Below are 23211 nucleotides of genomic sequence, written 5' to 3' on the forward strand. Positions count from 1 at the left end.
GAGACGTGGAAACCGCAAAAAAGGTAGACTCTTAAATAGGATTGCAAGGCTCCTTTGAGAGCAGCTGGTCGCACCTTTAAAATGAGATTTAATGGAGCATGCGGTTTCACTTTGACGTAATATTTCGGCTGTGATCATATTTCGAGCCACTAAAGCAATACCAGTCATTTATTTTGGTTTCATTTCCGACCGGAGTGGCCCTTTTAGGATTATCAGACTGAGGCAAATTCAAACCCGAGAATACAAATTCAAACCTGAGAATGATCACGAGTTTATTGAACATCGCTAGGTATCTTCAATAAACGCCTTAATTTACTCGGGCTTCCTGCTTTTCAGGCAATTTCCTGTCAACATTAATATATAAAATCACACGTAATAGTACTTGATTATCATGGTAAATGTGCATCAAAAAGTGAAGTAAAAAGATGAGCAGAGCAAACAACAAACAAAAACTCGTCGGAGGTAAAAAATAGTCGTGCAAAACAAGAACTTGATAGGGAAATGTGCACAAGAAAGCATCATCACACGGTGCACCATCAAGGACATCATCTGGCATACTGCACAAGCACACGCACATCTTTGGAAAAGCTCGCAGAGCTCTGCACCGCCCGCACACTGTCGGCTCGAGCACCTAAGAAAAGAGCAGCAAAAGTTATCACAAATGAAAACAAACGAAGGAATGCCTAGGTGGTTGAATGCCCAAAAAACTGCATCTGTGGGAAAAAAAATCTCGCAACAAGCTGAAAATGCAGTTGAAAATGTCTTTGGAAGGCTCAAGATATATGTGCAATTTGCGCCAAACAGCCGATGCTGGCATTGTAGCTGAAAGCTCTGGTAAATACGAGAATCAACACTTCTTTTTGCCACAAACGTTTTTTGCAGTTCTCTTCTTGAAGAGCTTCCCTAGTTTTATTACATGATTTGCCTAACTTAGATTGCCTGCAGGATGAGTGGTGGTGACTTAGATGCACAGAGTCATTGCCGAGTTTTGCCAGTCGGGCACGGCACAATTTCCAAGGGATTACGTGCAACATAAAACGGAACGTAATTTGCAGTTGGGCATGTTCTTGAATGTGTGTGTACTTTATCCACACGCCTCCAAAATATCAACTTGCCTTCCTCTACATTACCACCGCATTCATTCATCAATGCCCCGGAATAACACGAAAAAAGACACTGCAGCTAGGATTTTCTGTCGTTAAATTTTCAGTGACTTAAAATCGTAAGAGCAGTCGTGCTGTCATCAATCATTAGCCGCAATCTAAGCTGCACGATTTAGGCACGTTTCATTCTTTCTTTTTCGATCCCCGAGAGCTGCCTTGTTGTAAGCATACAAGCATTGAGAGAAAGCAGACTTCGCTTCAGCCAAGATATTTCCCAAGTACTCGACACTTCATAGAGGTTTCAATGCATTGTAAGTATAAAGGTTATACACCCACAGATGTAAAAAGAAAAAATATAGAACAGGACAATTGCAACCAGGAATGAGTGCCAGTGTCTCGGAAAGCAGACACATACGCCGATCGACAAAACCCTTATCGCCCTTCAACCACCGCCTGCCAAGCGTGCCAGTGGAACGCATAACTTGAATCCAGTGCACAAGAATGCCCAAGGGCGTGCCCCTTTCTCTCCAAGGGCCACGACTCCCCCGCCAATCCCCGGTCAAGAGCGCACAAACAACACCACCAAAAAATTGACTAGATAAAAAAAAAGAAAGTGGCTACCCAGTACTGGCGGTACTGGTACGGCGCTGGGAACGCGTCCTCAACCGGTGCGCTTGCCATGCCGTCCCACTCGTGCGTCCAAAGTGCTCTCGAATTGGCAACAAATGACGTCGCACTGTCGGATGTTGCGATTCTGACGGCTGGCAGTAGATGTTCCGGCAAAAAGCACAAAAAGCCCGGCCGTCGAAGCTTCCATGGACTGTCTAGCCGGATAGCTACCTCCAGCAGAGCGAATCTCTTCCGTACACACCTAGCCCTCTACGATGCCATCGAGAGGAAATAGAGGAACCAAATTTGAGGACGCGGTAAGCACACCAATCGGAGACGCCTTCTAAGCACCGCAGTACCGGTAATTGAGGAAAGACAGAAGGGAAGAGAGGGACTGTGTTGCTTCTGAGTTCAGGGCTGCGAGTAGGGCGGGGCCCCATAGCTGGGAGGCAGGCCGTCTCCGCTCGAGTAGCCGTGGCCGGGGCTGCCGGTGTCCAAGCCCGTCTTGGGGACGCTCTGCGTGGTCGTCTGGTCGATGTCATCGTATTGGCCCCTCCCGCCAAGGCCTCCACCACCGACTGCTGAATAATGGTCGGGACGTTCCCAGCTCAGTTGGCTCAAATGCATAGCGCAGTGCCCCATTCAGTTACTCAAGCACCCGACTATAGTCGGTGACAGGTCAAGAATGAAGTGGAAGCTCCTCCCACCTCTTTCCACTTTAGTAGAGCGAACGCTGGAGAGGAGGCGACTCGCTCCGCTGAAGTGGAAAGGGGTGGGAGGAGCTTCCACTTCGTTCTTGACCTGTCACCGACTGTAGTTGCATGTGCCAGCTGATATATAAGGTGTACCCCAAAAAATGTGCAAGTCTTTTCTTGACCGCAAAAATAACCTGTGCATCACTGAACGCTCATTCTCCGTCCAAATCTAGCGCTCGAGGTCAGAACCAGATGCCAAAGTTTCAGCTAGAGCCCTGCATATCCACGGACATCCGCAGTAAACTGGCGGATCCGGATAAAAACCCGCCGAAGACACTTAAGACTGCTTATGTGTAGGAATGCTAAAGCATTCCTACATGCAGTGCATTCCTAAAAGCAGCGCGCCAAGTCTTCCTTTTGCACACGGCACTCCGGCGGGGACATCACGCTCCTCCACTGCGCAGGCGCGGTGCCCCCGCCAGCTTTACGGCTTCCGTGACGAAGCATCTCTGTTGCTGTGCTTTTCTTTGTGTTTTATTTCTGAGGCCCGTCTGCTTTGACTCTGAACAACGCGTGCTTGATGACATATTTTCATGGCCATCTTCCGGGCACAACACCGACGCCGCCTTTCCGTGGATGGGACATATAAGTCTTTCACCTTAAAAATGAATCATATTTGGCATATTGCGGATTGGATGCGGATGTTAAAGGCTGCGAATGAGGATATCTGCGAGTCCGGATCCAGCTTTGCCGAGGGAGCCCATAAACGTGTGCGACTGCACAGTGCAGAGTGAGTAAGTGAGTGATACATGAAGTGCATCATCGAATGTGTTGCGGAGGCAAACTACTTTCCTAGATAAAAGGTGTCGATCGGGGAGAAAATCATTCTTTATGTCAATAAAGATTAGATTCTCACCAAAGATTGCTTTAGATTGTTCTATCAAACCAAAAATACTGTCCATAAAAAAAAGTATAAAATGCAGAACTATCAGTCGTCCTGGGAAGTGTGTTCTTGTCTGGCCGGGAAAGCGCGGAAAACATTCTTTGGGCAAAGAAAACCCAAAACGTAAAAGCCACAAGATACTAGAATAAGCCTGCAAGATGCTTCTACATCTACAAGTATATATTAAGGAGACTGAATTCGATGTTCTGTAGTGGTGGAATTTGCGCCAGCCCGAGTTTCCGGACTTCATACTTGTACTAGCGCAGTTTGTGCATGCCATCCCAGCATCAATTGCACCAATGGAGAGAGACTTCTCAGCAGCGGGTATTAATTTAAGAGTCGAATTAGTCTGAATCCGTCCATATTGACGTTATTTTGTTTCTTCTACACAGCAGCATCGACAAGTGAAACATTATATGTATGCGCATTTTCTTTTTCTCGACAGATGGCACTCAGTTGTTTTTAAGTATAAGGTTCCCAGCATGCAGTTGAGGCATGGTTTGTGTTTAAAACCAAAACCGATAGGAGGTGTCGCCATTATTGAATATTGTGATATTTCCCCAGTGGTGTACTCGCGCTTTACCACATACGTATACACAAGTATTTTGCTGCAGTAAGTGAGCGCCTCTCCTCTCCCACTTTTTTATTGTTTGGCATAAATAAAATGACACAATGTTATTAGTCTGCCCTTTGTCAATTTTCATGTTTATAAAATATGCATCTGCTTGAAATGGGTTCTACAAAGCAAAAAGGAAAATACATATAAATTTCTTTCTTTTTGAGTGCATCTTCAGGACAGTGTGTCCGTGTCACGGACGCCCAAGACGATCCCATAACTGTGATCATCTCTCAAGCGATGCGAAGTGTCTCTGAAAGGATGATCGCTTATTTTATAAATATGATGAAACAGAATACGACAAAATGACTTTTACTGTATTTTGACAGAAAGGGTTATTCATAAAAAGGTAAGCAGACAACTTATAAAATACCATCCATATGTCTTTTTTTTTTAATGTTTGATTTTATAATGTAAAATTAATGTGCAGATTGAGGGTCGAATGCAGTTCTCAATTTTGCAGGTGCGGTTCAGATGCGGATACAAAGTCTGCGGATGCATATACAATTATTTAAGAACATTGCGGATGCGGTTCAGATGCAGATGCTAGGTCTGCAGATGCCGGATGATCAAACTGTTACCCCGCAGGGCTCTAGTTTCAGCCCTAACCGTCGTCTTAATCAAAAGTTATCAGTGATTTTCTGATATTTTCAAAGGGGAAAATGATGCTCGTTTTCACCCGTTTTCGGTAACTGGCGCCAAAGAGCTCCGTCTACTAGAAGTCCATCGGTCACCATTTTCCCTTTGAAAATATGAAAAAATTGCTTCTAACTTTTGAATAAGATAACGGTTGGGGCTGAAACTTTGGCATATGGTTCAGACCTCTAACGCTACATTTGGGGGGAGAATGAATGTTTCGCGATGAATAGTTTATTTTTGCGGTGAAAAAAACCCTGTAAATATTTTGGGGAGACACTCTGTATATACTAGCAAAGACTGACTTGCTGTTTTGAAGGCATCCTCAGAGCATATCATAAGTTACGCTCTCAAAACGAGTTTGAACCAAAAAGCTTTCATTCATCAATGGATCAAGTGCAGCTATACTATGTACCGTATTTACTCGCAGAATGAACGCACTTTTTTTCCCGAAAAATCGACGCAAAGTTAGGGGGGGCGTTCATTACGCGAAGTAAAATTTTTGCGTTCGTATTTACTCGCATAATGAACGGACCTTTTATCCTGAAAAATCGAAGCAACTTCTTTTCTCCTTGCACCCGGCGCCCGACCCCGTAACCAAACTAAGCTGTGCAAAAAAAAAAAAAAAAAAAAACTTTATTTTTTATTTTTTTGGGTTTTCTTTTTTTTTTTTTTTTCTTCTTGCTGCCTTTCGCAAGCTGTTTTGTTTGCTTAGGCGTTGCTTAGGCGAGGGCTCTCCGCTTATATTTCTTATCTCCTTGCGCGCGACGCACGACCTCCCGTAACCAAACTGCGCTGTTCAAAAAGAAAAAAGCTCCTCTTTTTTTTTTTTCACTTCCGTGGGTTGTTTATTTTTTTATTTTTGCCGCCTTTCGCAATCTCTTTTGTTTGCTTAGAGGGCTTCTCCGCTCCTCTTTCTTACCTCCTTGCGCGCGGTGCGCGACTCCCGGTAACCGAACTACGCTGTGCAAAAAGAAAAAGAAAGTTTTTTGTTTTCTCTTCGTTCTGTGGTTTTTTTTTTTTTTTTTCCTTTTGCCGCCTTTCGCAAGCTGTTTCGTTCGCTTAGAGCGCTTCTCTCTTTACCTCCTTGCGCGCGGCGGCGCGCGAACCCGAGGTCCAGACTGCGCTGTGCAAAAAAGAAGAAAAAAAAGTTCCTCTCCACGTTTCTTTTTCTTGCTTCCGTTGGATCTTTGCGAATTTCTTTAACGTCTTTTGCAAGGCGTTTTGTTCGCCCACGCTGCCCATGCATTCGCGACCTCGCTGCACCACGATAGAAGAGTGCATTCATTTCGCGCGCGTGGGGGGAGGGGGTCAAAATTTTGACGTCGGAGTTGGGGGTGCGTTTATTACGCGAGTGAAAAAAAAAGTCGAAATTTTGAGAGCCGACTTGGGGGGTGCGTTCATTACGCGAGTGCGTTCAGTGTGCGAGTAAATACGGTAACTCTTTTTGTCTTTTTAGTGAGTCCAGAATTTAGAGAAATCTTTAGTCAAGGCTCTTTTTAGCCATGGGCCTAAAGGCTCATTCACACTGCACCATTTTCGTACGTTAAGTTGCGTTACGTATGATTCATCGAAACATCCGTGTCTCGAATGTCGCATGTCATGCTTTCTCCTTGAACTGGTAGCCTCGCACTGAGGTCCCAATGACTTCAACATATTATTTTGTAATGTAACTTAACGAAAGAAAATAGGGTAGTGTGAATGTGCCTGTGGCCATAGGGGCCACTAGAAAAGAGGTGAATTTAGCTAACCAAAATGTTTTAATTAACCTTTTATCTATATTATTCACTGGTTTACTCAAAACTTAGTTACGGAATTTTTGTCTGGGGAACGACAAACTATAATAAATTACAAACACTTCAGAAAAGGGTGCTGCACATTTTTAAAAATTATCGTGGTAATGTTTGCAATTCTTATAATATAGTCCATATTTTCAAAAGCATGAATTACTTAAAGCAAACCCCTTTCGTTACTCCAAACTTATGCAAATAATCCATAAAGAGAAGCTTTATCAAATAGATGTCGCTACACACCGCTATGAATTAAGAATTATGAAACGAAAAATGCTGAAGGTAGAAACGGAAGTAAAGAAAACAAAACTTAAATTATGAAATTCCTTCACTACTAAACATTTTTTAGAAATATGCCGACTTTTTATTATAATTTTGTTAATACAAGAACTAAATAAAAAAAAACACGCTCATTCACAACAAAATAGGTTTTGCGAAGCAAAATTTTAAACTCTCATGATGTCAAAGGTTCACACTGAACATATACCTAATGCTCTAGTGTCTGAATCAAGATTTGTTTTATATTTTGTTGTTTTTCTGTGTCAGCATATCTAAACATATTTTTTGTGCCTCAATAATAAGACCAGTAGTTTTTTAATGCGAAAACATTAATTGTCTCAAGGAGCAAGCCGACGTCATCAGTTTGAAGTGCGAAAACAGCACCTTAAATCCTGTCTCCAAGAGCCAGCTCCCAGCTATAAAACCATGCGAAAAGCCTAGACACGGCACCTAGTTTCTCCGATCCCAAAGGAGCGAAGTAAAGCTGATGGCTTTTCAGCTTCAGTCTCATTAGCTGGCGTGCGTCGACAGTGTCGCCAGACACACAGCGCCACGGGGTGGCCAGTGGTTGAAACTGACGCTGCGCGACAGTTTCAATGACCAGCAACCCTATGGCACTGCATGTCCGTCGACGCCGTCGACGCAAATACGCTGCAGAGTAAATAAGAGAGCGGAAGAATGATGTATGTACATGCTTTCGCATTCACAACTTGTAAGAAATGCTTAGGAGCACCTCGAGCCTTTTTTTTTTTCTTCTTTTTCTTGCGCCCATATTATGAATCAAATATTTATTGTGAATATTGGAATTATTTATGTAACATGACATCTTTTTTTACAATGGGTGTGGAATTAATCCTAGATGTCCTATGTTTTCTAAAGGATGCAAAAATATGACCATGATTTTTTTTTGAGCATGTTTCAACACTTTTATGTTTTTAAAGAAATGTGTGTAGACGCTTTACACACGTGCCAAATTACAGCCGCCATTGCTGACCTTCTCTTGTCTTACCGAAATGCCGAGCAACTGAAACGGTAGTTGACGATCCTCTACAAAGGCCACTGCTTTAGAAAAGTTGAATCTAATGTGGCAATAACCTGGCCTCCTATGGTAATGATGAAGTGAAATAGACGAAATAAGAGGAAACAAAAACTGAAGGTCAGTTATGGCGGCGTCCATGCACAGCTGCTGCAAAGCGTCTATATACTTAGTATGCACAAATGTGTCACATGTCTTTTTTCTCTATAATTATATGTGCTTGTTGCAAACTCAGTGGGTTAGAGGCCTTAGTCAGGCAGAAATGCCTTTTGTCTCTTCCTCCCTACCAACCTTGGCCCGTGAAAATCCAAATAAGCTTAATTTCAGTTAAATTAAAAATTCTAATTTCTTGGGGCAAAATGTAGTCGGAGAATTGACGCTCGACCTCAGTGTGGTCTGGCAGCGACATGAAATTCGGATTAAAGCATTCATAGTGGGCGCTACAAGGCAAGGTATGTCAGCCCCGTGCATGGCTTCAAACCAAAACTAAGAGAGCAAAGAGCACACGTGACATTGATCCCCCCGCCCTGCTCTGGCTCCACAACAGACGTGTTCATACTGCAGGTGACGTCAGAGGAGCAACACAAGTGCAAAGTGGAGGGATCGACATCATGGGCACTCTTTGCTCGCTTAGTTTCGGTTTGAAGCCGCGAACAAGGATGACAAGTGCGCTTTCACTAGTGCACTTTCAAGCGCACCAGTGAAGTCTAGAAAGGCGATCGATCGCCTGTCGCATGACAATAGTGATAAGTGAAACGAACTGAATAAAGAAAAATAAAAAGTGAAGGTCAGTTATGGTTTTGTTCGTGCAAAGCTGTCTGGAATCATCTACAAGAAATTAAAATTCCGGAACCTCACAAGACATCTAAAGATATTTCGACTCAATACTAAATCTCAAGTGGCACCTGAACAAAATAAAAGTATTTATCTTCTTTGGAAGCAACCTGTGGAGATATGCCACAGGCGCAAACTTGTCATTTCCCTCTTCGTCATGCAGCACCCTCTCATTCTTGTTTGCGCTCCAGCCATGTGCCCTATCCCCTAAGAGGCGGAGCTGAGGAATTGCATAAAGTGCCTCATGACTTGTCACATCAAGCTTCATGAGCCAAGCAGCCACGAAGAAAATGGAAATGTCATTAGCAGAAAGCAACCGCAGAGGGCAATTTTCAGATCAAATCCTCGTTGTTTTCATTTTGAAGTTGGTTACTCCGTCGAGACCGTGATAAGACTTTTCTGGCTAGTGGGGTCCATATTAGTACTACACAAAAAAAGGAAATGGCACAAAACAAAGCAAACAAGCACGAGCAGACCGGTAAGCAAACAAGAACATGGGTGGTGGGGTGTTAACAATGAGTGGACTTACCTCCTCCAAAGTTGGGGATGCCGAGGTCTGCATAACGGCCCCCCCGTTCGTTGAAGATCCTCAAGAGCAGGATGCTAGAGATGGGTCGAAACAGCAGCAGAACAATGGCCATGCTGCAGTCTTGGTGTCAGGGAAATCACAACTGCCAATGCCATCGCCTGACCCGATACACCACGTCTTCAATGGACCAATTAGTACTCTTATCTATTTTTCAACAAAGTAGGCTACTGCTGTGCCATCTTCGATTACTACCATTTTGTCTACAAATTAGAAACACATAGTGCCGTCTCTTGTCCCCTACATCCAACAATGCCAAACCAGAGCAAAACTGGCAAGAGTGGGGTTTAAACTTATGATGCTTGAGCCTGCAGTGCAAGGTTTTGCTCCACTTGCAACCGAGCTGTGAGGTGTCAGCAGACTTGCTTATTTAAGTCGAAACTTGCAAGAATTGGGCTCAGCCCCACTACTTTTGGGGTCTGTAGCACAGGTAAAACCATGGCACTTAAGCACATTAGACCACCGGCCCCCTTTTCTTCACTCTGCTTTCCCATTTTGACGCCAGCTCACGGCTTGATAGTGGCTTTGTGATAGTTCTATGTCAGACATGTCAACAGATTATGCTACAAGTCCTGCTTTCTGGAAGCTTCCTCCTTTGGAAGGACAATGCCAAAAAAAGATACCCGGCACAAAATGTGAAAGTTGATGGGAAGCTCATGGCGAGTGTTATGATGTCCATGATGATAGAGCCCAGGTTTATAGCCAGTGCCTGCAAGACAAGAAACGGAACACACAGAAAATATGTATCGGGCACCCTACGAGGTACCCTTCAGACAATAGAAGTTGCCCCTTTGCTGCACTAGCGTGACAAAAGCAGTGGCAACACAGAATGTGATGTGTTAGTGTGGAGAAACTGTGAACACGTGCAGAGACTGAATGGTGCAAAGCGGCCCTGCTTCATGCGACGTAAGCATGTGAGTGCTCCGAGGATGTCTTATTTATGGGCACCACTTTCTGCAGTTGCAGAGTAAATGCTACTTTCTCGGAGCCTGTTGAAGTGTGAGATGCATTAGACGGAGCGTACGGAAAACATGCGGCAGTGCCGTGCAGTCCTGGCACTAGTTTGCAGCAAAAAAGAACCAACCAGTCGGACTATCTCAACCCGTTGTGGCAAAGGGGCGTGCTTTTTTTCTCTGCTTTTCTGTCACTTTCTTTCTTTAGCTTTCTCTGGGGGATCCAGAAGCGCACTCATTTTACGGAGCATAGCGCTGCTGTATGTCTAAATATGTGAGGTTTCAACCCTGCCGGGATTAAGACTGGGGCACTTGAAGAGAAGTTTCGGCTCGCACTGGTGTCCAATAGTGAAAAGACGAGCGCTGCGTGAGCGTTAAACTGGCAGTCGGCCTTTCAACTTCCATTGCTGGCATTTAAACAAATATGGTTAGATGCAAACCATATAACACATTTTGTGTTAAATATATTAACCCTTCCCACCTCCAAGCAAATAAACAACATATGCTGTACCCTTGAGAGTTAGAAACATTTCAATATATGTATCCCCTACTTCCGTGTTGACTCGAAATGCATCCAAGTTCCACTTTACCACACGTCAGGCTGAGCCAACCAATCAGGACTAAGTCACAGTCACACTATACTAAAATGTTTTCCACTTGCAGTTAAATGATCCCATAAGATGTGATTGCTAGGTTGTTCAGTGACTGACAAAAAATGTCCAAGCTACAAAGCTTACCATAAACACCGGCTCCTCAGAGTCCTTATGGTGAATGGCCCATGCCAGAGTGAGCAGGTAGACGAGGTTGTAGTAGAGGTACGCTTGTGGGGCCCATCGTTCTTGAAGAGGCCTGCGCAACCCGTTGAAACCGTCGGCTACAAAAGCACCGTATGCACAGTATCCATCGAGTTACTTACCACAACGAGAGGAGGAGGTGAAGGAGGAAGATCGCCTGAAATCGGGAAACAGATATACGTATCTCGAGACGACGACCGAAGCACCGACCCTCACAAACCACCTGCGCCGAGCTTGCTTATAGTTACACCCTTAGCCATATGCGTTTGCGCAGCTCATCTACAGTCGATTGCAACTAATTAGTTGAGCACCTGACTAGTTTACGGCCCAGTGTAAACAAATTCAGGATAAGGTTGAGGGTGCAAAAAATGGGTTTGGAGAATAGCGTACTCCCACGATTATTGACAAACGGCCAAACCTCCGAAGAGGGGAGTAGGCGTTCCGCACTCACCTTCAGCTGGAGGTTTGGAACAGAAATCATCGTGTTTCTTCGAGAAGGCGGCAGACGGTTTACACGCGCACGCTGGAACAAAAACTGATCGGAGAGACCGATAGCAACAACTCCCCAAAAAACTTATCGCATGTTGTTTTTTTTCCCTCTGTTTTCTGCGGCACACTGAGCTAACGCGACGGCGTCACGGCGTAGCAGAGGCGACGATCCTTGGACGACGACGATAAACAGATGGCGAAAATGAGGATCGATAGATGGCGCGGAAATAGGAGTTCTAGTGTTGCCTTTAGAGGAACCGTTATCGACTTGTATCGTACAAAACCGGATGGTAAGTAATGAAAGTAAACACAGTGTAAATAAAAATTTGAATTAAGATTACAGTGCTTGTTTACTTGTCACGAAAATGTAAATTATATATTTTATTTGGAGAAAAAGTTAACGAACGTCTCCTGACTGAGGCAAGTCTGGAAAAGTCGAATTACATCATCAGAGTGTCGTAAAAATAATTAGCCGATATTCAACGCCCATTATTACTAAAACTATATTGTTCAGCACCCAACTGCAAAAGGCCGCTTTCGTCACGTAAATTATTGTTTTGAAACAGTGGCTAGGTAGCGCAAAACACCACCTAATAAAATGATTCAGCCGGTTTAGTGACGTCTACTCATTTCTACATCGATAAGCCATATACGGCTCTGCGATAAGCTTGCTTGTCCATCCATACATCAATTTCGTGAATTTCGGCTTGGTTTTCTTGTGCACGCTGCTTTCTTCGATTTCTGATGCTACTGATGCAACGCCTGATGTAGGAACGGTGAGCAGAAGTGACAAGGTTAGTCTAGTTCATGAAAAACCCAAAAAGGTACACTAACTTTGTTTCTAGACACTCGTAAAACGCTTGTGTGCAACCTGTCCCCCACACACAGACCCATACAACTCGGATGCCTTGGGCACCAAGTTGCGAATTAAAGCTCTAATGGAAGCTATTATATCAGAACCGCTCACTGCGTTCTTGCTTAATACTTTCAGGTTCTCGAACGGTGTCCGCGATGGCCCTCTCCCTCGCGATCAAGCTTGGCGCAACCGAGGTTGCAGCCGTCGCCAGAGCAGTTGGGTTCTGCAAAATCCCACAGAGTAAGTCTCCAGTACAAATGTATGGGTGCTTTTGTTTGCAGTTACTATTTAGAAACCGACCATTACGAACATCGCGAAACTCCTTTGACGCTTACTACAAAATGTTGACGCGGGAGCGTGCATCTTCTCTTCAATCCACCATTTTCTGAATGAGTAAAGCTATACACCAACTCATCTCTGTGACGTCACGGCGCGGTGGTGGCGCGTCGGTCGCACCTACGGTCTGGGGCTGTGGGCAGAAGTCCCCATGCCAGACGTGTATTCCTGCGTTGTTTTGAAGGAAACCAGACAAAAACCTGCCTTCTCGTCAAAACGCCGGGACTGGGGCCGTGCCAGTAGAGTCGAGAAAGGTTTGAAGGTCAGTTTTCACGTGCTCGGTTCGTCCGAGAATCTGGATATGTGCTGTGAAAAGGGAAAAGCAGACGCCGTCTGACAACGATTGCTTGGGCGGGAAGCACTTTGGGTTGAATTCACGGATACTTGTGGTTATCAAATTTATTTGTTTTGTTCCAACACGAACGCCAGAAAACCATCAGGCTGTGCGGACCACCTGCGGACTACGTTCAGTGCATCTTCAAGTTCAGGGGGCCGCCTGATCGTTCAAACTGTCGTCTGCTCTTTCAAACGTTCCTGCTTGTCGTCTGCTCTTTTAGACGACGCCGGCCCTGATGTTGGCCCGGTACTTACTATAAGAAGTAAGTGCAGGCCTAAAAAGACTTAAGTTTGAAGGTTGGTAAGCAGGCTCGATGTAAACAGTAAATACAAGGAGATGTTGATCATCGTTACCAGTGACCATCACTGACTTGCTATGCCTAATTGACTTGGTCCGATTCTGCTTGCGATTTTCAGTATCGACGTCGACCATCTCAGCTACGGTTCACGCTTTTGCAGCCCGAGCGGCGTGGCGACTGAAAATTGTGAGCGTAATCTCATCATGCGAACCAGGTTTTAGCGTACATACTGCGGCGTTCACGCAGAATGAATCGCCGCATGTCACATTATTCACGCAAAGTTTCACGGTGTAGCGAGCCTCGGTAATTTCGCTGACGCTGCTCAAGTAGTCAGACATCGCCTGGAAGACGTAGAATCAACAATTTGGACGCGAAAAAGAGCAGGGGGACTCACACTGACGCCGACAACATCGCATTTCAATGGTTTGTTTATGGGTGACGGCGAGCTTTTTGCCCACGCCCCCATCGCGCATGCGCGGCGCCGGTGGTGTCCGCTAGGGGCGCTCTGGTTTGTTTGTAAACATGAGTTGGTGAATCTTCAACTTAGAAACTCTAACCAAGCTTTATTAAAAAGCAAAAATCCCGACGTTCCGTTCCGGCAAATGAGACCCTTTACTTGGGTCTCATTTGCCGGAACGGTTCAGCGCCGGCCTTTTATGGCCTGCCGAAGGTATACAAGCCAGATGTCCCCCTCCGACCCATAGTGGATTTCACCACGTCTCCGTTACGTGCGTTGTCCAACCATCTCCACCGACTGCTGTCGCTTTTAACCGGGAAGACCGACACGTACGTCCAAAATTCTGGACACTTCATCGAGCTCACATCGGGCCTCGAACTGCGGGACGACGAGAGCCTTGTCTCCTTCGACGTCATGTCGCTTTTCACAAGTGTGCCTGTGCCTCTCGCAGTGTCTGTGACGCGGGAGGCCCTCTCGTCTGACACGAGACTCTCCGAAAGAATGTGCCTTGAGGTGGACGAGATTTGCCGTCTACTGGAATTCTGCCTATCCAGCACTTATTTTTCTTTTGCTGGCCGCTTCTACAGACAAACCAGTGGTACGGCTATGGGTGCTGCGGTGTCCGTCACTGTGGCAAACCTCGTAATGGAGGCGATCGAGAGAAAAGCCCTGGACACTTTCTCCCCAGGACCCGTGTGTTTCCTGCGGTATGTCGATGACTGCTTTTGTGTTGTAAAGACCAGTGAGATCGACCGTCTCCACACACATCTCAACTCCATCGAGCCAGCGATTCAATTCACGATTGAGCACGAATCAGATGGCTGTCTCCCTTTCCTAGACGTCTGTGCAGTGAGAAAGTCCGGCCGCCTGGACTTCCGTGTGTATAGGAAGCCGACACACACAGGCCGATACCTGGACTTTTCCTCAAGCCACCCTAGGACACATAAGTCTTCCGTGGCTTCGGCACTCGTCAGACGGGCGATCACGGTCTGCACATCAGAGGAGACCCTTCGAAAAGAGATCGAAACGATCAAACAAGACCTGCGGAAGAATGGCTACCCAACTGGATTTGTAAAAAGCACGATCAAAAAAATTCGACGCACCCCTTCAACCCAAGACGCCCCCCCTCCCTCCACCCGCGTGTGTGTACCCTACATCAAGGGCACAAGTGAGGTTCTCGCCCGAGTACTACGACAGTACGGCATAACGGTATCACACAAGCCAGTCTCGACCATCGGCGGCCTTCTCCCCCTGCCAAAGGATCGCCCCCCGAGGGAGAGGGCACAGGGACTGGTTTATAAAATTCCCTGCGATGACTGCCCCGCGTCGTACGTTGGGGAAACGAAAAACTATCCAGAGCGCCTGCGGCACCACCGCTACGACATCGCAAAGAAAAATGTGGAGGGAAGCGCGCTGGCCGAACACGTCGAGAAGACGAACCACTCCATCGACCTTGACAACAGCTCCATCCTCGGAACGGAAAAAAACTGGCGGAGGCGCCTCCTGTTGGAGTCGTGGCACATTCAATGCACACGTGGCAACATAAACCGGTAGACGGGGACCCTTCCCAGCAGCTACGTTTCGGGGTTAAGAGGGATAATCCGGAAAACACCCGGGGGTGTTCGGGTTCGTGGGCAGGCCGTTCCGCGGGACAAAAACAGTCACCCGTGATCAAGGGACCGAGTTGGTTGCGAAACGTCGGGATTTTTGCTTTTTAATAAATCTTGGTTAGAGTTTCTAAGTTGAAGATTTATTAATCATTCCTAACCAGACAAATGTCCGTCGAAAATGTCTACATGAGTTGGTGTATACGCACCCCGGAGTGCGCTTCGGACGGAAATGGCTATACGCACTCCGCTTTTCTCGTTTAGAACGAATGGTCACGAGTTTTCTAAGCGGCGGCATGGTTTAGGAGTCAAGGTGTCCGCTTCATACGCAAGTGGACGCGGGTTCGATCCGCAATAGGTCTATTTTTTTTTTTTTTCTCAAACATTTTGTTTTGTTGAGGCATTTGGCGATATTTACGACATTTCTTTTTTTACGATGAACAGAAAAAAAAAGAAAAAAAATTGAATGTCGTTGAGAAACTTTGCAGAACTAAATGGTATGGGACTCCCTTTCTGGAGGTGCGATCGGAGACAGCGGGGCTTGGATTGCCGGCTGGACGCCGCGAAGCGGCGTGAACGCAGGCGGGGGGCTGGTTAACGAGCTCCCCAGTGATACACGCGCCGTTCGAAAAGGGTGGCCCGAGCGGCATGATCTCTCGGAGGAGTGCGTATAGCCATTTCCGTCCGAAGTGCACTCCGGGGTGCGTATAGCTTTACTCTTTCTGAATATGCCGCTTCCGAAAGTAACGTGCTCAGCGACGTTTGAACCACTCCACAAGGGCAGAACAAGCGACACCACAGAACGTGCAAGTCTAAAACTACATCAGGTGGTAATGAAGTGGCATTAGTGGAATTTCTAGTGTTTCAACTTTTGTGGTCTTTGTATCTGCCGTTCCACAGCTGCCAAGAGAGGATACACTTTTGAAAGGTCTCTATTTGCGACTCCACTAAAACGGACGGCACCTAGAGGGAAAACACCGAACTGGACGGAACAGTCCTTTCATGATTTCTGCTATCTCTTATGGCTTCTGTGGTTACATGTTTTCGGCGGTTGGTACGATGGAACAGTTTTCCCGGTGACACTCTTTATTGTCGGGTCAGCGTGTTACCCAGGTCACTCTGAACGCAACCTATGCAACTGCGTGAGCCAGACATTGTGCATTTATCGATGTTGGTCACCACCGTAGGACAGTAGGCAGTCATTCCATCGCTTCCCCGAAAGAAGGTCAAGCATCCGGAAGCTCGCTTATGCCACCATATCCCCACAGGTTTGAAGGTTAATGAACAAAAATCGAGACAAGTCATTTTGAGCCCAATGCTTGTCTGCTAAAACCCACGCATTGAGCTGACACATGCATAACACGACCCATTTTAGACTGCCATATTTGTCTGCGAGACTCCAGCGACCGCTATAGGTCGCAAATAGGGAGTATTCTCTAGAAGCCATAGCTGTGTGTGCGACTGCTATTCTCAGTTCTTTTGCAACATGCATTCCGCACCATCAAGATTGCCAGTCTTAGTAGCCTATTAATGTGAGCTCGTTCCGAGCATGCGCTCTAAACAGTGTCCTCAATTACGGCGTTTAGTAAATTCCCCTTGCACAGTCAGGGACAAAAGTCTCCAGGACACGCGAGCTGCGATTGAAACGCATTGCTCTGCCATCTGCCGGCGGGTCGCCTGGTTTCGAGATCACAGAAAAGCGCATGCGCGTCCTACTGTGCCTGCCAACATGCGCGCTTTCCCGCTCTTTTGCGGCACGGCGCCTAACTCGGAATTGCGCGCATAGTACCGCCTTGGAGATAGGGCTTACTGACATGGCACCTATAAAGCAAGAAGTCACGGCAGCTCAACTGAGCGATAAGCTGAACTGGTTATAAAGCAAGGTGCGCTGACACGGCGAAATGCAGCGCAATGCCCCAGGCGGTATCTGGAGTTTCGGAATATGTAGCAGACGCTCGTCAGCTGCCAGCGCTATCTTTGAGGCGGTACCACGTGCCCGATTCCTAGTTGGGTGCTGTGCCGCAGAAGAGCGGGAAAACACAGATGTTTGCAGGCAGAGTAGGACGCGCATACGCTTTTGTGTGGTCTCAAAACCAGACGACCCGCCGGCAGATGGCAGAGCAATGTGTTTCTACCGCAGCTCGCACGTCCTGGGGACTTTTGTCCCCGACTGTACATGGCTTGCACTGATGTCATATCAGCGGGCATTGTGAAGGGCCTTGCTGCTGCACACAAACCTTTTGCAGCATATATTTCGTACCACCAAACTTGGTTTTCTTGGCAGGAGCAAGTGGGAATGACCATTGGTATGGTGTGATTATGTCGCATTGCAAGCCGTTTATTGCCAGCGCTGCTGGTTCGAGAGGTTTTTGGTACGAGCTGCGAGCACATATGATGCGTGCGCTTCGCTCGAAAGACTGCCGCCTCAAGCAAGCCCTTGTGCACCGAAAAAAATTCACTTCTACCAAAAGCTCTGTTTACCTGTTAGATGCACTCAGGCTTTTCTTTACCTTCCACCACAACCAACAACTGCTTGTTTGTCCATTTTGACAATATATGTATGCACTCTGCCCATTTTTGCAGTTGTCTGGTGGTTGACATCATTGTCCATAATAATCTTCATCCTTTTCAAAAGCCTCTGCTTGCATTTCCACAGATAAGAAACACAGTTCAATATTCTTGTGGAGCATTCATAAAAAGGTGGACTCCCACCACTGCTGCTTTTAACAGTTGCACAGTCACCCCTCCATATTGGAGGCACGAACTGCCGTATGTTGAGGAAAACCTAATTTGACCTCTTATATTTCAAATGTTTCCTAGGAACTGTCTCCCAAGTCAGCTGCCAGAGCAGTTCCAGACTGTCGTCTCCTCTCTTACAAAGAGGGCTTTCCTTTGGACTCGTGGAATGCTCACCGGCGAACCCCGCTGCAGGGCGCAGCGTCTCCGTTCCACCAAGAAGCCCCAAAAAGCCCGTCGTCCTGCCGACACTCCAGACGCTGTTGGACTACAATCTGCCGTCACTGGTTAAGCCGTCTGCTGCCATTGGTGACATCAAGGCAATCATTGCTCCGACGACCGACGCAAATTCAAACGGCATCGAGAAGTCCGACCCGACCCCGACTGTAGAGAAACGGGCGGCGGCCCTGATCCAAATCCGCAAGAAGAAAATGAAGAAGCACAAATTGAGGAAGCTGCGCAAGCGGATGCACTTCCTGTGGGCCAAGCAAAGGTTTCGCCGGGAGAAGAAGAAAGAGCAGGTCTTCAGGGCAGAGCTCCTGGCACAGATCCACGAGGCCCAGGCTTTTGATGCCGAGAAGTATGTGACAGGCGTCCTGGACAAGATTCGGAACCGGCCCCAGCCGGAAACGCCCGAGGAGAGGCGAGAGAAGTTCCTCGAGCTAATGAGGAAGTACAGAAGCAACGTCGAGTGGATCAAGCCAAAATTCGACTAGGGACTCTCTCTTTTTTTGAGAGTGCAACAAGTTCTTAACACACAGACCGTGATAGCGGTGCATAGCGTGTAGGCGAGACCCGCTGGGGTTGTATTAAAGCTGTCGTTGTTTTGTTGTGCTTTATCTGTGCCATTTTTTAAAAAAAAACCAAGAAGAATGGGCCTGCCAAGGTCAGGGTGAGCTGTCAAAGGCCGTTTTCATAAGGGATGTGCTGTAGGATTGATACATGCACTCATATCACCTTCCTCACGTGCCATCAGTTTTCCCAAGGTGTGTAGGTAACATGGCGCCACTTCCCCTGCTAAATTGATTTCACCTGCTAAATTTAGCGGGGAACCTGGATTCGTGTCTAGGGGTCACAAGATGTGTATTTTCCCGCTAAATATAGCGAGTAACAATTTTTGTATAGGTCTCATTACACCAATTTCCTGCTAAATTTAACAAAGAAACTGAATTGATATTTTGGCCACAAGATGTTAAGTTTCCTCCTAGATTGAGCAGAGAAACTGAGTTGACATGTACACCTTTCCAGTGGCAGTCTCAAACAAAGCGATTTACAGCATGTGTTCCTGGTTTTGAGAGTATATGCCAGTGTTGCCCGACTGCAGTGGGCTGTGGGTTTTGTCGGTGGTGGTACAGTGTGGGGGACGTAGTGCAATTCCAGACGCTGGTGGCGGTTAAATAGCCGGTCTTTTTTTTTTTTTTTTTTTTTCTTGACGTCTATGGCGAATAGATTTTCTTTAGGTTTTTAAGAAAGCATTGTATTATTTTTGGGAACAAAAACAAACAAATGAAAGCTATTTTTGGTGAGTTTGTGTGCTACAGAACAAATGCAACTGGAATGTTTGTTTCATTTTATGTTGCTTTTTTTTTTTTTTTTTTTTTTTTTTTCACGACGCCGTACATTGAGTTGTGTCAGTCTTAAAGGTCTTAACTGTCGAAAATGTTTGAGCATGCAGGATAGCCGAATTGCGTGGGTATTCCCTACTCGCAGCATGAAATGCAACGAGTCTCATCAATTGAAACCCATTACTTGTATGTACCCCACGGTGCAGCGTTGTCCGAACAGGATTTGAGAAAGCTTTCATAACAGCATATCCAATGTACGGTGCCGATGACAGTCACTTCATAACGGTTACATGAAATCGGGCTTGTTTTGGGGCATGTTTTGAAGAGCTGCTTTTTTTTTTTTTGCACAGCACCACAGCAAATGACTGCACGTGTCTATTCCATCCCCATACCCTGGACCCAACCCTGTTAGCTATTTTTTGCGAAAACCGGGAACATAGCCGAGAAGGATTTTTGGAAATTATCTCGATGGAAATAATCCTCGAAGGATGTCGAACAGGTCGCGTCGCAGGCTGCTTGACGTTCGCTTTCTTTGTTTGTCTCCTGTGAAAGCCGAGCAGGCTACGAGCCCTGGTATAATCTGGTACTCACAGTGGCAGATAACACATAAAGGGAAAGCATCCTGAACAGGCAAATTAAGTAAAAAATCTTTCAAAAAGAGCCGGCGAACTTTGTCTGCACAACGCAGGTGGGGAGTCGTATTGACCGGGTTTCCACAGTTCGGGCGGGTAGTGGGCAGAGAGCTCTTTTAGCAAAGGTCTATAGGTCACATTCTGTCAATTTCCCCAAGGTGTTTATGTCGAGTGACGTCATACAACGCCACTTTCCCCCCAAATTTAGCAGGGAAACTGGATTGGTGTCTATGTCACGAGAAGCAAGTTTTCCTTCTACATTTAGCGGGTACCTGTATAGGTCAGGTGACGTCAGTTTCCTTAAACGGGCCCTGCAAGGGCTTTTTTACTGCTTTTTTAATTCGCACCGAACCTGAGCGCACTGAACGCAGTAGTTTAATGAAACTTTTCTTTTCTCGAATTTCAATTTATTTTAAAAGTTATAGGCAAATTAAAATAACAAAAACAAGCAAAAAATAATCTCGTTCATGACTTCGTTGGTCGCTTGAGTGACTGTGACATAGAGAAGGGATAGTGAGCTCAGCGAACGCTCGTGGCTGCCGCACTCCGTGTCGACGGCTCGAGAGGGCGCCACTAAAGCATGTATGAAGCGGGCAGCCAGGCAGCTCGCATTGTATTTGCTGCGCGATTAAACACTAATTCGGCATGACACTTTATTGGCGACAAACGACAACAAACACGAAGTAAAGATCAGTTCAGAACGGGAGCCACTTCGCGCTGCCATACCGCCAAACGGCCAAACCGCAAGCCAAACCTGCTCGCCGAAGGCCTTTGGAACGCTCGGAACCGGTCGGATCCTCGAGCCCGTATACGAACGCAGTGCCGCCGCATACATTTGGGACCTTTCTACATTCGCCGCTCATCGGTGCCTGATCCCACTACACCTTTCTAGTATACGCTGCCTTTTCCACCGCTTGGTGGGGGTATGTCGACGTGTCATTTCTTGTTTCCGTACTTTATAAACTGCATTTGCTTCTTTTCCGATCTAAAATACTGAACAAAAACAACTTTTATAAATAATTGAAACGGTTCGTGCCACTTATAGTTTGTATTTAGACTAAAAAGAAGCTTTTAGAGGCTCTGACCAGTAGTAAATCCAGGACCAAAGACTTCACATATCGCACACTTTCGGCACCGCAAGTCTCTCCCATAGGTGGAGGAGGTTTCCGCGTCATCCAGTTAAAAAAAATTGCAGTGGCTTAGCTCAGCTATGCCAGGATATACATAGCGTTAGCTTATGCGCACAAAATGAGAGGCGCTATCAAGCAGCTCCGGTGCAGCGTCAGACTTGGCTACTGCGCAACTGAGGCGCACAACTGGGCACGCGGCTATGACATCACTCCTCTGGAATGCGCAGACCGGCGAGGCGCGCGCAGCGGAGGCGGAGCGCGCCAGCTGTGCGCCGTGTGACGTCGCTGCTCCTCGCGCTTGCGCAGCACGGCTCTTTGGGAGCCATGCGAAACTGTTCAACTTCGGCCAGTGTAGCTCGCGCTACAATATGATGCACCAATATTTAGTTACTTTCTCCGTGCCCGCTGGCTTGCCCAAACCCCAAGAGACGTGGAAACCTCAAAAAAGGTAGATGCTTAAATATGATTGCAGGGCCCCTTTAGGTCACGTGACGTCGCACGTCGCCACTTTCCCGCCAATTTTAGCAGGGAAACTGAATTGGGTGTATAAGTAGGGTTCTTCATTTTCAAGTAACGCCCGATATTACCCGATTTTTGCACCCCAAACAATTTTTATGCAAATTGGGTTAAACCTGATTTCTCCCAGAATATTGGTCTTGAAATCGGCTGAATTTATGAAAAATAAGAACAATTTTAGATCTGTTTCAGAACTGCTTCTTCGGTCTCTCGTTTGATGGTAACAGACTTTTTCGATTTGCGTTAGTACCTCTACATATATTCTAGGCTGACCACCCGTCCCACGACTCGCAGGACTGTCCCGCATTGGGGGCTCGTTTCCCGTGTCCCGCGAGAAATTCCAAAATCTTCAAAATGTCCCGCATTTCATACTTGTAAAAATCACTCCGCCACTCGTAGTGCTGCCGAACAACGGGGACTGGGAAAGCGCGGAAGTCACTGGTAATCGTGTGAATCGAAATGGTACGCCATCTTGTATCCAAGCATTGCGGGAAGCGGCTGTCGTTCTTGCAGGAAAACCGACACGCATGCGCCATTGTGCCTGTCCCGCTAGTGGTAAAATATTGTAAGAAGAATTTGTTGCCAAAAGTTTAAATATAAAATATTGTAATTATTTTCAAATTGCTGTGTCAATGCGAAAGGGTTGCTGTGGATTTTTTTCTTTTAGTCAAGACAGCCACACTTGCGACGGTCGAAAAAGGAGATATAATGTTAAAAATTTGAGTAGGACCATGTTGATTAAAGTAAGCATTGACAGGAAACCATAACCAAAAAAAGATTTACTGTTGCTTATTTCCCTTTGATGCATTGAGTTCTGATACAGTCGATTTTTATGTTTTCAACTTTGACACATATAATAATATCACTGGGAGTGGACATTATTGGAGCTTAATTGCTGCAATACAATTAGCAGGTGTATAAACAGTACTGGATAATAAATGTGTTAAAAGAGCCTCAGTTCGCTGTGTGCGTGTTAATAAATATCCTCTACCCCCCTGCCCCGCATTTCGCTGGCAGGAAGGTGGTCACCCTAATATACTCGCTTTAGAATGAGTCAGAAGGTGGAAATATACTGTAAGATCGAGCACCGTTGCTATATCATATACTTTGTCAACTTTTGTTTGTGTAAATAACAAATTTCAGGTACTTGCCCTTCATAAATAAGAACCAAGAAAACCCAAGCTCCTAATGGCTTCAGAAAGACACGATTTCTCCCTGAATATCAGCCTGAAAAATAGCGCCCGATTTTTACCCCCCGATTTTTGAAAAACATAAAAACCGAAAACGAAGAACCCTATGTATAGGCCAGGTGACGTCATTTTCCCGCCAAATTTAGCGGGGAAATTGAAGATGTGTATACTGTAAAATACCGGGCAAG

The 23211-nt window shown here is 46.1% G+C and overlaps 2 protein-coding genes across 6 annotated transcripts; one reads left to right on the forward strand and one right to left on the reverse strand.

Annotated features, from left to right (window-relative positions):
* Positions 1 to 247: 247 nt before the first annotated feature.
* LOC8053882 (type-1 angiotensin II receptor-associated protein-like) lies at positions 248 to 11602 on the reverse strand. 2 transcript variants are annotated; one of them, XM_002434727.4, is made up of 6 exons: positions 11326 to 11602; positions 10997 to 11031; positions 10818 to 10929; positions 9751 to 9836; positions 9071 to 9183; positions 248 to 2293 (listed from the first exon to the last, which is right to left on the reverse strand). In XM_002434727.4, exons 1-6 carry the CDS (start codon positions 11353 to 11355, stop codon positions 2124 to 2126), a joined length of 546 nt encoding a protein of 181 aa, XP_002434772.2. In that variant the 5' UTR covers positions 11356 to 11602; the 3' UTR covers positions 248 to 2123. The 2 variants fall into 2 exon arrangements, with proteins under 2 accessions (XP_002434772.2, XP_029838132.1); XM_029982272.4 differs by having other exon boundaries at positions 248 to 2290; positions 11326 to 11564.
* Positions 11603 to 12024: 422 nt separating this feature from the next.
* Positions 12025 to 18822, forward strand: LOC8053883. 4 transcript variants are annotated; one of them, XM_029982268.4, is made up of 3 exons: positions 12025 to 12157; positions 12346 to 12459; positions 18075 to 18822. In XM_029982268.4, the coding sequence occupies exons 2-3, from the start codon at positions 12375 to 12377 to the stop codon at positions 18704 to 18706; spliced, it is 717 nt and encodes a 238-aa protein (XP_029838128.1). In that variant the 5' UTR covers positions 12025 to 12157; positions 12346 to 12374; the 3' UTR covers positions 18707 to 18822. The 4 variants fall into 4 exon arrangements, with proteins under 4 accessions (XP_029838128.1, XP_029838129.1, XP_029838131.1 ...); XM_029982269.4 differs by having other exon boundaries at positions 12032 to 12157; positions 12355 to 12459; XM_029982271.4 differs by having other exon boundaries at positions 12033 to 12139; positions 12355 to 12459.
* The last annotated feature ends 4389 nt before the right edge of the window (positions 18823 to 23211 follow it).

The sequence above is a fragment of the Ixodes scapularis genome, unplaced genomic scaffold (genome assembly GCF_016920785.2).
Source record: "Ixodes scapularis isolate PalLabHiFi unplaced genomic scaffold, ASM1692078v2 PGA_scaffold1__304_contigs__length_218370807, whole genome shotgun sequence".
Taxonomy (NCBI): Eukaryota; Metazoa; Arthropoda; class Arachnida; order Ixodida; family Ixodidae; genus Ixodes; species Ixodes scapularis.

What these genes read in the sequence shown, in the direction of transcription:
- LOC8053882 (XM_002434727.4), bottom strand. Translation starts at nt 11,355, where the DNA reads ATGATTTCTGTTCCAAACCTCCAGCTGAAG. An exon ending in TTCCAAACCTCCAGCTGAAG is followed by an intron (nt 11,032 to 11,325) that starts GTGAGTGCGGAA and finishes TCCCGATTTCAG; the next exon opens with GCGATCTTCCTCCTTCACCT. An exon ending in ACTTTCACATTTTGTGCCGG is followed by an intron (nt 9,184 to 9,750) that starts GTATCTTTTTTT and finishes CCAAGACTGCAG; the next exon opens with CATGGCCATTGTTCTGCTGC.
- LOC8053883 (XM_029982268.4), top strand. Translation starts at nt 12,375, where the DNA reads ATGGCCCTCTCCCTCGCGATCAAGCTTGGCGCAACCGAGGTTGCAGCC. An exon ending in GTTCTGCAAAATCCCACAGA is followed by an intron (nt 12,460 to 18,074) that starts GTAAGTCTCCAG and finishes AATGTTTCCTAG; the next exon opens with GAACTGTCTCCCAAGTCAGC.